Source organism: Dendropsophus ebraccatus, chromosome 4, assembly GCF_027789765.1.
Source record: "Dendropsophus ebraccatus isolate aDenEbr1 chromosome 4, aDenEbr1.pat, whole genome shotgun sequence".
Lineage (NCBI taxonomy): Eukaryota > Metazoa > Chordata > Amphibia > Anura > Hylidae > Dendropsophus > Dendropsophus ebraccatus.
The window spans coordinates 2,921,170-2,935,501 of record NC_091457.1 but is presented as its reverse complement, the minus strand read 5'-3'; the positions used below and the strand labels follow the sequence as shown (position 1 = coordinate 2,935,501).

Sequence of the window (14,332 nt, the reverse complement as noted above, 5' to 3'; positions counted from 1 at the left end):
TGTTACAGTGTATCCCCTCCCCCCCCAATCTCCGGGCTGTTACAGTGTATCCCCTCCCCCCCCCAATCTCCGGGCTGTTACAGTGTATCCCCTCCCCCCCCAATCTCCTGGCTGTTACAGTGTATCCCCTCCCCCCCCAATCTCCGGGCTGTTACAGTGTATCCCCTCCCCCCCCAATCTCCAGGCTGTTACAGTGTATCCCCTCCCCCCCCAATCTCCGGGCTGTTACAGTGTATCCCCTCCCCCCCCAATCTCCGGGCTGTTACAGTGTATCCCCCCCCCAATCTCCTGGCTGTTACAGTGTATCCCCCCCCAATCTCCCGGCTGTTACAGTGTATCCTCCCCCCCAATCTCCTGGCTGTTACAGTGTATCCCCTCCCCCCCCAATCTCCGGGCTGTTACAGTGTATCCCCTCCCCCCCCAATCTCCGGGCTGTTACAGTGTATCCCCTCCCCCCCCAATCTCCGGGCTGTTACAGTGTATCCCCCCCCCAATCTCCTGGCTGTTACAGTGTATCCCCCCCCAATCTCCCGGCTGTTACAGTGTATCCTCCCCCCCAATCTCCGGGCTGTTACAGTGTATCCCCCCCCCCCCCAATCTCCTGGCTGTTACAGTGTATCCCTCCCTCAGGGGCTTCTGGGAATTTTCGGTAAACCTTAGGGTCCTATTCCACGGGCCGAGGCTGATCAACGATGTGAACGAGCGGCGATCTAGCAGATTTACTGGGCCTATTCCACGGCCCGATGATCGTTGAGCGAGGTCTGCAGGGATATCGTTCCCGATGTCCTTGCAGCCCTTGCAGCATCATACATTACCTGGCTGCAGGGCTTGTCCTCCGCTCCGTCTCCTCCCCGGGTCCCCCGCGCTCTACCTTCTGAATGGCCGGTCAGCTGACAGGCCACACTCGGCCAATCACAGGCCGCGGCGGTCCTGGCCTGTGATTGGCTGAGCGCTTTGTCAGCTGACCGGCCATTCAGAAGATAGAGCGCGGGGGACCCGGGGATGAAGACAGCGCAGAGAAGAAGCCCTGCAGCCAGGTAATGTATGATGATGCTGCTGCTGTTTCTTCTCAAATCGTCGGTCGCCCGCCGCGCACCGCTATTCAACCGTAGCGATGCACGGTGGGGGAACAATGATTTTAGGTCTGACCCTAAATGAACACGATGACACGATCATCGGCTGATCGTTCTCTCTATTTCACCGAACGATAACCGGCCGAATCGGGCCAAATGGGGCCTATCCGGCCGATTATCGTTACTGTGGAATAGGGTCCTAAGGGTACTATTACACGGAACGATAATCGGCCGAATTGGCCCCATTCGGCCGATTATCGCTCCGTGTAATAAATGCAACGATCAGCCGATATAGGTTAGACCCTATTTTTGTCGGGGGCCGAACGCGCACCGCTGCGTGTAATAGCGGTGCGTGGCCGGCGACTAACGATATACATTACCCATCCACGTTCCAGGGCTGCTCCTGCTGTCCGCTTCTCCCGGGGTCCCGCGCGCGCTCTAGCTTCACAGAGGCCTGTCAGCTGATAGGCCGCTCAGCCAATCACAGGCCGCTGTGAGGCTAGAGCGCGCGCGGGACCCCGGGAGAAGCGGACAGCAGGAGCAGCCCTGGAACGTGGATGGGTAATGTATGGCAGTTTAGCAAGGACTGCAAGGACATAGGTAACGATGTCCTTGCAGCTCTTGTCAAACGATTATCGGGCCGTGTAATACCACCCTTAGGCTTCACCTTGTGAGAAGTAAAACAATCTGCTGAGGCCCCGGGGCCGGAATGGGGGTCTCCACAACTAAGGGAGTGGCATGGGTAAGGGCGTGGCTTAGTAGTATGGGGATGAGGGCGTGGCTTAGTAGTATGGGGATGAGGGCGTGGTTTAGTTGTATGGGGATGAGGGCGTGGCTTAGTTGTATGGAGCTGAGGGCGTAGCTTAGTTGTATGGGGCTGAGGGCGTGGCTTAGTTGTATGGGGCTGAGGGCGTGGCTTAGTTGTATGGGGCTGAGGGTGTGGCTTAGTTGTATGGGGATTAGGGCGTGGCTTAGTTGTATGGGGCTGAAGGCGTGGCTTATTTGTATGGGGCTGAGGGCGTGGCTTATTTGTATGGGGCTGAGGGCGTGGCTTAGTTGTATGGAGCTGAGGGCGTGGCTTATTTGTATGGGGCTGAGGGCGTTGCTTAGTTCTATGGGGATTAGGGCGTGGCTTAGTTGTATGGGGCTGAGGGCGTGGCTTAGTTGTATGGAGCTGAGGGCGTCTTACCTAAGGAAGGAATCTTACCTACATACTGTACCAGACCCTCAGCTCTGTGGCAGCACCAGGATAATGTTTCCATTCACTAAGAGCAAGTATGGATGCGGAGACCTGAAGGGACAGCCCCGGGGTTCCGCCTTACACTGTATACAGAGGGGGCACCACACACCATAAACCACTCACGGCCCCCTAGGTTTATTATAGTGACGCTGTCTCTTTAAGAGGGCGGCAGATTCCAGGGTGACATTCCAGACCCCAGTCACTAAGAGTAAATCTCCATCATAAATGAGGGATGTGGGGAGACAATGGGCCCTGTGTCTGTGGGGGGCCCCGGGGAGGGGGGCGCCCAACACTGATACATTGTAACAGAGACAATAGACTGAGAGATACCATCTGTGTCTCCAGGTCCCTCCTCCTCCAGGGGACACACATAGTAACGTCCGCCACCTGACCGTCACTATCCATCCCAGAGGGTCACACCGCAGACGTCTCCGTATCCTCCTCCTCATCATCATCATCATCATCACCACAGTGAGAGGTAACACCTAGATACAGATCATCCCAATCTCTATACATTAATCAGTACCCAAGTTACTGAGCATGCCCACAATAATCTTACATAGAAGACAATAGGTGATGGTCATAGCTCACCTCCTCCCCCTCCCTTTATACTAGTCACTTCATAGTTTACCGAGTATGCCCACAACACCCTCCCATAGAAGACAATAGGTGATGGTCACAGCCCACCACATTCTCCTTCCCATACATCGGTCACTTCATAGTTTACTGAGCATGCCCACAACACCCTCCCATAGAAGACAATAGGTGATGGTCACAGCCCACAACGTTCTCCTTCCCATACATCGGTCACTTCATAGTTTACTGAGCATGCCCACAACACCCTCCCATAGAAGATAATAGGTTATGGTCACAGCCCACCACGTTCTCCTTCCCATACATCGGTCACTTCATAGTTTACTGAGCATGCTCACAATACCCTCCCATAGAAGACAATAGGTAATGGTTACAACTCACTGCCTCACCTTTCCCTGCACACTAACCACTATTCAGAGCATGTCCACAATATTGTCCCTTAGAACAGTTATGGTCCATGTAGCAGCTGTAAAGTATCTCTCTAAATGCTGTAAAAGAAGTTCTGGTCATCCTCTAATCATCTACAGAAAAAGATTAAAGAAAAACTAGTAAGAGATGTGTGCCTCAGGGTATATGAGAGGAAGCGGGCCGAAACATTGTACCAGGCCCTCAGCTGTGTGCAGTGATGTCTATGGAACAGGAAAGCTGAGTGCTGTGTGCTCAGTGATGTCTATGGAACGTTCTGGGTCCAGGAAAGCTGAGTGCTGTGTGTACACTGATGTCTATGGAACGTTCTGGGTCCAGGAAAGCTGAGTGCTGTGTGTACACTGATGTCTATGGAACGTTCTGGGTCCAGGAAAGCTGAGTGCTGTGTGCTCAGTGATGTCTATGGAATTTTCTGGGTCCAGGAAAGCTGAGTGCTGTGTGTACACTGATGTCTATGGAACGTTCTGGGTCCAGGAAAGCTGAGTGCTGTGTGCTCAGTGATGTCTATGGAATTTTCTGGGTCCAGGAAAGCTGAGTGCTGTGTGTACACTGATGTCTATGGAACGTTCTGGGTCCAGGAAAGCTGAGTGCTGTGTGTACACTGATGTCTATAGAACGTTCTGGGTCCAGGAAAGCTTGGTGCTGTGTACTCAGTAATGTCTTTAGAACGTTCTGGGTCCAGGAAAGCTGAGTGCTGTGTGCTCAGTGATGTCTATAGAACGTTCTGGGTCCAGGAAAGCTGAGTGCTGTGTGTACACTGATGTCTATGGAACGTTCTGGGTCCAGGAAAGCTGAGTGCTGTGTGCTCAGTGATGTCTATAGAACGTTCTGGGTCCAGGAAAGCTGAGTGCTGTGTGCTCAGTGATGTCTATAGAACGTTCTGGGTCCAGGAAAGCTGAGTGCTGTGTGCTCAGTGATGTCTATTGAATGTTCTGGGTCCAGGAAAGCTGAGTGCTGTGTGCTCAGTGATGTCTATAGAACGTTCTGGGTCCAGGAAAGCTGAGTGCTGTGTGCTCAGTGATGTCTATAGAACGTTCTGGGTCCAGGAAAGCTGAGTGCTGTGTGTACACTGATGTCTATGGAACGTTCTGGGTCCAGGAAAGCTGAGTGCTGTGTGTACACTGATGTCTATGGAACGTTCTGGGTCCAGGAAAGCTGAGTGCTGTGTGCTGAGTAATGTCTACAGAACGTTCTGGGTCCAGGAAAGCTGAGTGCTGTGTGCTGAGTAATGTCTATAGAACGTTCTGGGTCCAGGAAAGCTGAGTTCTGTGTGCTCAGTGATGTCTTTGTTCCGGGCCCTTGGAAAGCTGAGTGCCGTGTGCGGACGGCCGCATGGCGGTGTAATGGTGGCGTCCGTTCTGATCACCAGCATCTCTACCTGATAACTGATCCATCACTAATACAGGAGAAAGTGATAAAAGACACAGGAAGAATAAAAATAGAAAGATGACCAGGGAATGTCCGTGACCGGAGCGCAGCTGGCGGGTGTGATATTCTGCCCGGAGCCACACCTGAGGAGGGTGAGGGGTCTGAGGAGAAGCCCCAGTGACTCCAGGCACGAGCGGCTCTGGTTACACCTGGATACTGGTGAATGATTCATGAGCAAGAGGTCGGGTACGGCTCAGGTGATGTCACCACCGCTGCTATACTGTACACCGCAACCTTCCAGGGACGCCACCACCTCCACACCGCAACCTTCCAGGGACGCCACCACCTCCACACCGCAACCTTCCAAGGACACCACCACCTCCACACCGCAACCTTCCAGGGACGCCACCACCTCCACACCGCAACCTTCCAGGGACGCCACCACCTCCACACCGCAACCTTCCAGGGACGCCACCACCTCCACACCGCAACCCTCCAGGGACGCCACCACCTCCACACCGCAACCTTCCAGGGACGCCACCACCTCCACACCGCAACCTTCCAGGGACGCCACCACCTCCACACCGCAACCTTCCAGGGACGCCACCACCTCCACACCGCAACCTTACAGGGACGCCACCACCTCCACACCGCAACCTTACAGGGACACCACCACCTCTGCACCGCAACCTTCCAGGGACGCCACCACCTCCACACCGCAACCTTCCAGGGACGCCACCACCTCCACACCGCAACCCTCCAGGGACGCCACCACCTCCACACCGCAACCCTCCAGGGACGCCACCACCTCCACACCGCAATCTTCCAGGGACGCCACCACCTCCACACCACAACCTTCCAGGGACACCACCACCTCTGCACTGCATCATCCGGGACCACCACCACCTCTACACCGCATCATCCGAGACACCACCACCTCTGCACCGCAACCTTCCAGGGACACCACCACCTCCACACCGCAACCTTCCAGGGACACCACCACCTCCACACCGCAACCCTCCAGGGACGCCACCACCTCTGCACCGCAACCTTACAGGGACACCACCACCTCTGCACCGCAACCTTCCAGGGACGCCACCACCTCCACACCGCAACCTTCCAGGGACGCCACCACCTCCACACCGCAACCCTCCAGGGACGCCACCACCTCCACACCGCAATCTTCCAGGGACGCCACCACCTCCACACCACAACCTTCCAGGGACACCACCACCTCTGCACTGAATCATCCGGGACCACCACCACCTCTACACCGCATCATCCGAGACACCACCACCTCTGCACCGCAACCTTCCAGGGACACCACCACCTCCACACCGCAACCTTCCAGGGACACCACCACCTCCACACCGCAACCCTCCAGGGACGCCACCACCTCTGCACCGCAACCTTCCAGGGACACCACCACCTCTGCACCGCAACCTTCCAGGGACTCCACCACCTCTGCACCGCAACCTTCCAGGGACTCCACCACCTCTGCACTGCATCATCCGGGACCACCACCACCTCTACACCGCAACCTTCGAAGGACACCACCACCTCTACACCGCAACCTTCCAGAGACACCACCACCTCTACACCGCATCATCCAGGACCACCACCATCTCTACACTGCATCATCCAGGACCACCACCACCTCTACACGGCAACCTTCGAAGGACCCCACCACCTCTACACCACAATCTTTGAAGGACACCACTACCTCTGCACTGCATCATCCAGGACCACCACCACCTCTGCACCGCAACCTTCCAGGGACACCACCACCTCTGCACCGCAACCTTCCAGGGACACCACCACCTCTAAACTGTATGCCACAGCTAAGGAATGAGGGCCCCTCCAGGTGAGTGTCAGTTAATAACATAGCAGCCTATCCAGTACTGAATCTGAGATAATATACTACAACAAGGCTTCATATATACATTATACATCTGGAGCATGCTGATATAACCTGGGTATATAGTGTATATAATGATATATGTACAGCTGGTATAACCTGGTTATATGCTGCATATAATGATATATGTACAGCTGGTATAACCTGGGTATATACTGTATATAATTATATATGTACAGCTGGTATAACCTGGGTATATACTGTATATAATTATATATGTCCAGCTGGTATAACCTGGGTATATACTGTATATAATTATATATGTACAGCTGGTATAACCTGGGTATACACTGTATATAATTATATATGTACAGCTGGTATAACCTGGGTATCTCCTGTATATAATTATATATGTACAGCTGGTATAACCTGGGTATATACTGTATATAATTATATATGTACAGCTGGTATAACCTGGGTATATAGTGTATATAATTATATATGTACAGCTGGTATAACCTGGGTATATACTGTATATAATTATATATGTACAGCTGGTATAACCTAGGTATATACTGTATATAATTATATATGTACAGCTGGTATAACCTGGGGATCTCCTGTATATAATTATATATGTACAGCTGGTATAACCTGGGGATATACTGTATATAATATATATGTACACCTGGTATAACCTGGGTATATACTGTATATAATTATATATGTACAGCTGGTATAACCTGGGGATATACTGTATATAATTATATATGTACAGCTGGTATAACCTGGGGATATACTGTATATAATATATGTACAGCTGGTATAACCTGGGGATATACTGTATATAATTATATTTGTACAGCTGGTATAACCTGGGTATATACTGTATATAATTATATTTGTACAGCTGGTATAACCTGGGTATATACTGTATATAATTATATTTGTACAGCTGGTATAACCTGGGTATATACTGTATATAATTATATATGTACAGCTGGTATAACCTGGGTATATACTGTATATAATTATATTTGTACAGCTGGTATAACCTGGGTATCTTCAGGGGAACATCATTTAATATGACAAAGCTACAGCTGCACAGTCCTCTCTGTCCCCTCCCTGCACTCATCTCTCGCTCTTCCTATGGGTCTATCATATACTTGTGTGTATGAGAATGGTGTTGAGGATTTGTTACTGATCGGTGGTCGGTGAGGTCGCAGGTAGCTGTGGAAGTGTTTGAGCAGAAGAGCTTACAATCTATTCCTGACATTATTCGGTTGGATTGTTTGCCGGATCCCGTTGCGACCTTTCACCTTCTCTTCTCCTCACTTGTGCATTCCTTCGGTATTTTTTTGCCAGCTGATATTTTTACGTATCTGATGCTATTTATCCAGCGTGAGCGACGTGTCGGGAGATCAACGCCAACATTTACCGAGAAACGGGAGGATAAATGACAGTGACTGCTCCAGGGAGCTGAAGCACAAAGGGTGGCGGCTCCTCCGCTATAATATAGGAATGAGGGGAAGACGCGCTCACGGCACAGATTCCTGCCGCTCCTCTGCTATAATATAGGAATGAGGGGAAGACGCGCTCACGGCACAGATTCCTGCCGCTCCTCCGCTATAATATAGGAATGAGGGGAAGACGCGCTCACGGCACAGATTCCTGCCGCTCCTCCGCTATAATATAGGAATGAGGGGAAGACGCGCTCACGGCACAGATTCCTGCCGCTCCTCCGCTATAATATAGGAATGAGGGGAAGACGCGCTCACGGCACAGATTCCTGCCTCTCCTCCGCTATAATATAGGAATGAGGGGAAGACGCGCTCACGGCACAGATTCCTGCGGCTCCTCCGCTATAATATAGGAATGAGGGGAAGACGCGCTCACGGCACAGATTCCTGCCGCTCCTCCGCTATAATATAGGAATGAGGGGAAGACGCGCTCACGGCACAGATTCCTGCCGCTCCTCCGCTATAATATAGGAATGAGGGGAAGACGCGCTCACTGCACAGATTCCTGCCGCTCCTCTGCTATAATATAGGAATGAGGGGAAGACGCGCTCACGGCACAGATTCCTGCCGCTCCTCCGCTATAATATAGGAATGAGGGGAAGACGCGCTCACGGCACAGATTCCTGCCGCTCCTCTGCTATAATATAGGAATGAGGGGAAGACGCGCTCACGGCACAGATTCCTGCCGCTCCTCCGCTATAATATAGGAATGAGGGGAAGACGAGCTCACGGCACAGATTCCTGCCACTCCTCCGCTATAATATAGGAATGAGGGGAAGACGCGCTCACGGCACAGATTCCTGCCGCTCCTCCGCTATAATATAGGAATGAGGGGAAGACGCGCTCACGGCACAGATTCCTGCCGCTCCTCCGCTATAATATAGGAATGAGGGGAAGACGCGCTCACGGCACAGATTCCTGCCTCTCCTCCGCTATAATATAGGAATGAGGGGAAGACGCGCTCACTGCACAGATTCCTGCCGCTCCTCGGCTATAATATAGGAATGAGGGGAAGACGCGCTCACTGCACAGATTCCTGCCGCTCCTCCGCTATAATATAGGAATGAGGGGAAGACGCGCTCACGGCACAGATTCCTGCCGCTCCTCCGCTATAATATAGGAATGAGGGGAAGACGCGCTCACGGCACAGATTCCTGCCTCTCCTCCGCTATAATATAGGAATGAGGGGAAGACGCGCTCACGGCACAGATTCCTGCCGCTCCTCCGCTATAATATAGGAATGAGGGGAAGACGAGCTCATGGCACAGATTCCTGCCGCTCCTCCGCTATAATATAGGAATGAGGGGAAGACGCGCTCACTGCACAGATTCCTGCCGCTTCTCCGCTATAATATAGGAATGAGGGGAAGACGCGCTCACGGCACAGATTCCTGCCGCTCCTCCGCTATAATATAGCAATGAGGGGAAGATGAGCTCACGGCACAGATTCCTGCCGCTCCTCCGCTATAATATAGGAATGAGGGGAGAGAGGAGTTGCATTAGGGGAGGAGCCAGAGAAATGTGTGAAGATGGAGATATAATATTGAGGGGAGGAGCCTGACACTCTAGAGGGGGAGGAGCCTGACACTCTAGAGGGGGAGGAGCCTGACATCTGTTTGTATCTGTATGGAGTGCTGCAGTCTAGATAATAGTATAGGGCCCAGTTCACACTGGTGATTATAGATGATACCCAGGAGCTCACGTAGAAGAGGATTTATATGTAGAATCCGTCCCTAAATCCTGGTCACATAGGTGTCATGTGACCTCATGTGGGCCCTGGACCTCCACACAGTCCTCCAGTGTTGTTGGTGTGGTCTCCCTGCTTGTCTGTGCTCTCACTCCGCCGCCCCTGCCAGACACCGTCATCACTCGCAGTCACGGCTCTCGTAAATCCCTCTTTGTGTCTGGATAATGAACTCGTCTCATCGGTTCCTGCACATCTTTCCATTCGGTTTGCTGGATAGGAAACAGGATCTGTAGATTGTTTTTATAGTCAAAGTCATCATTAAAATGGCTCTGCTCCAGTGATTCGCATCTCCGCATTATATTTTGGATGATGATTCCCATCAACAGCGTCACAGGGTCCATATAAATAACCACAGAACTAGGTCTGACAGATCTATCCGTCCACATGATGACAACGTACAGCCAACATATAGAGGAGCTATTATAAGTCTACATCTACGGATGACTAATCAGACTCCCCGGAATACAATGGAACTCTGCGAGATCATATGACCTGCTAATAGTATAATACTGAGCTGCATAATAGTGCCGACTCCTTCCTAACAATAGAGAAATGGAGAATCGAAAGGTCACTGAAAGATAAAGCTCATAACAATAGAGACTAAGGGGCCCATTCCACGGGGCTACAATCATTATACCATCATTTTCGCTCCATAGAATAGAGAGAACGATCAGCCGATGATCGTGTCATCGGCTGATCATTCATTTAGGTTCATACCTAAAATCATCGCCACCCGTGCATCGTTACGTGGAATAGCGGGCGCGGAGGGCGACCGACGATTACACAAACATCATACATTACCTGTCCAGGCGCAGGTCTTCTCCTTCTCCCGGTCCTGCGCGGCAGCATCAGCTTCGGAGCGCCCTGTCTGAGCTGACAGAGCAATCAGCCAATCACTGGCCAGGACCGCCGCGGCAAGTGATTGGCTGAGCGTTCAGTCAGGCTGCTCCGAAGCTGATGCTGCCGCGCGGGACCAGGTGGAAGAAGGAGAAGACCTGCGCCTGGACAGGTAATGTATGAAACAAGGGCTACAAGGACATCGGTAACAATGTCCCTGCAGCCCTCGCTAACGATTGTCGGACCGTGGAATGGGCCCAGTAAACGAGCGCCGATCTAGCAGATCGGCGCTCGTTTACATTGTTGATTGGGCCCTGCTCGGCCCGTGGAATAGGACCCTTAGTATATAACTACTATTATACTGCTCCTTTATACAGGAATATAACTACTATAATACTGCTCCTATATACAGGAATATAACTACTATAATACTGCTCCTTTATACAGGGATATAACTGCTATAATACTGCTCCTATATACAGGAATATACTACTATAATACTGCCCCCTATATACAGGAATATAACTGCTATAATACTGCTCCTATATAGAGGAATATAACTACTATAATACTGCCCCCTATATACAGGAATATACTACTATAATACTGCTCCCTATATACAGGAATATAACTACTATAATACTGCTCCCTATATACAGGAATATAACTACTATAATACTGCTCCTATATACAGGAATATACTACTATAATACTGCCCCCTATATACAGGAATATACTACTATAATACTGCTCCTATATACAGGAATATAACCACTATAATACTGCTCCTATATACAGGAATATACTACTATAATACTGCTCCTATATACAGGAATATACTACTATAATACTGCCCCCTATATACAGGGATATAACTACTATAGTACTGCCACTATATACAGGAATATAACTACTATAATACTGCTCCTATATACAGGAATATACTACTATAATACTGCTCCTATATACAGGAATATACTACTATAATACTGCTCCTATATACAGGAATATAACTACTATAATACTGCTCCTATATACAGGAATATACTACTATAATACTGCTCCTATATACAGGAATATACTACTATAATACTGCCCCCTATATACAGGAATATAACTACTATAATACTGCTCCTATATACAGGAATATAACTACTATAATACTGCTCCTATATACAGGAATATACTACTATAATACTGCTCCTATATACAAGAATATACTACTATAATACTGCTCCTATATACAGGAATATACTACTATAATACTGCTCCTATATACAGGGATATAACTACTATAATACTGCTCCTATATACAGGGATATACTACTATAATACTGCTCCTATATACAGGAATATAACTACTATAATACTGCTCCTATATACAGGAATATACTACTATAATACTGCTCCTATATACAGGAATATAACTACTATAATACTGCCCCCTATATACAGGAATATAACTACTATAATACTGCCCCTATATACAGGAATATAACTACTATAATACTGCTCCTATATACAGGGATATATACTACTATAATACTGCTCCTATATACAGGAATATAACTACTATAATACTGCTCCTATATACAAGAATATAACTACTATAATACTGCTCCTATATACTGGAATATAACTACTATAATACTGCCCCCTATATACAGGAATATACTACTATAATACTGCCCCTATATACCCCCAGGCACAGTGAGGGTGGAATCCAATGTGCCCTGATATCTGGCTAGTCTCCTCCATTATATGAAATGGATCAAATAGAGCCCCCCCCTCGGCCCCCGTAATGTGTACTCAGCTGGTAATGACTATTTAATGAGCCCTCTTTGAGGGATTAGAGGGGCAGGATTCTCTTCATATTCTGTGGTTATGACAATTTCCCCCGAGCGCAGACGACGTAACGTTTACCGGCAAGTGTCTTACCAATGGTTACCAAGCAAAACCGCTAGATAATAGTGGAGAGGTGAGGGAGAGAGGGGCGGCATAACTGGGGAGGGGAGAGGGGGGCGTCATAACTGGGGAGGGGAGAGGGGGGCGTCATAACTGGGGAGGGGAGAGGGGGGCGTCATAGCGGGAGGGGAGAGGGGGGCGTCATAGCGGGAGGGGAGAGGGGGGCGTCATAACTGGGGAGGCGAGAGAGGGGGGCGTCATAACAGGGGAGGGGAGAGAGGGGCGTCATAACTGGGGAGGCGAGAGAGGGGCGTCATTACAGGGGAGGGGAGAGGGGGGGCATCATAACAGGGGAGGGGAGAGAGGGGCGTCATAACTGGGGAGGGGAGGGGGGGGCGTCATAACTGGGGAGGGGAGGGGGGGCGTCATAACTGGGGAGGGGAGGGGGGGCATCATAACTGGGGAGGGGAGAGGGGTCGGCATAACTGGGGAGAGGAGAGGGGGGCGTCATAACTGGGAAGGGGAGAGAGGGGGGCGTCATAACTGGGGAGGGGAGAGGGGGGCGTCATAACTGGGGAGGGGAGAGGGGGGCGTCATAACTGGGGAGGGGAGAGGGGGGCGTCATAACTGGGGAGGGGAGAGAGGGGCGTCATAACTGGGGAGGGGAGAGGGGGGCGTCATAACTGGGGAGGGGAGAGGGGGGCGTCATAACTGGGGAGGGGAGAGGGGGGCGTCATAACTGGGGAGGGGACACGGCGCGGCATAACTGGGGAGGGGAGAGGGGGGCGTCATAACTGGGGAGGGGAGAGGGGGGCGGCATAACTGGGGAGGGGAGCGTCATAACTGGGGAGGGGAGAGGGGGGCGTCATAACTGGGGAGGGGCGAGGGGCGTCATAACTGGGGAAGGGAGAGGGGGGCGTCATAACTGGGGAGGGGCGAGGGGCGTCATAACTGGGGAAGGGAGAGGGGGGCGTCATAACTGGGGAGGGGCGAGGGGCGTCATAACTGGGGAGGGGCGAGGGGCGTCATAACTGGGGAAGGGAGAGGGGGGTGTCATAACTGGGGAGGGGAGAGGGGGCATCATAAATGGGAAGGGGAGAGAGGGGCGTCATAACTGGGGAGGGGAGAGGGGGGCGTCATAACTGGGGAGGGGAGAGAGGGGCGTCATAACTGGGGAGGGGAGAGGGGGGCGTCATAACTGGGGAGGGGAGAGGGGGGCGTCATAACTGGGGGAGAGGGAGAGGGGGGCGTCATAACTGAGGAGGTGAGAGAGGGGGGCGTCATAATGGGAGAGGAGAGAGGGGGCGTCATAACTGGGGAAGGGAGAGGGGGGCGTCATAACTGGGAAGGGGAGAGAGGGGCGTCATAACTGGGGAGGGGAGAGGGGGCGTCATAACAGGGGAGGGGACAGGGCGGCGTCATAACTGGGGAGGGGAGAGGGGGCGGCATAAGAGGGGAGGGGACAGGGCGGCGTCATAACTGGGGAGGGGAGAGGGGGGCATCATAACTGGGGAGGGGAGAGGGGGGCGGCATAACTGGGGAGGGGAGAGGGGGGCGGCATAACTGGGGAAGGGGGGGACATGATAACTGAGATGGGGTGAGGGGGCCATTATAACTGGACGTGAGGGGGCTTCTATAATTATTTGCAGTCAGATTTCCGGCCACTTTGTCATGTTGGCCGTCCATTTCTACAAATACTGGGGCACATGGGGAGGCCGGGGGATTGGGGTCTATTTTCTGATATTCTTGTTAGTTTTCCTTATCT

General features: G+C 51.4%; 2 protein-coding genes across 2 annotated transcripts in view; both read left to right on the top strand.

Annotated features, from left to right (window-relative positions):
* The window catches only part of LOC138789158 (uncharacterized), a 50,461-nt gene extending 44,515 nt beyond the window's left edge, over positions 1 to 5,946 (top strand). The window contains exon 2 of the mRNA XM_069967762.1: positions 5,003 to 5,946. Coding sequence (XP_069823863.1) covers positions 5,003 to 5,946 — 944 coding nt within the window. The remainder of the gene's footprint in view (positions 1 to 5,002) is intronic.
* Positions 1 to 14,332, top strand: part of INSC (INSC spindle orientation adaptor protein) — a 172,541-nt gene that overhangs the window by 3,113 nt on the left and 155,096 nt on the right. The window lies entirely within an intron of this gene.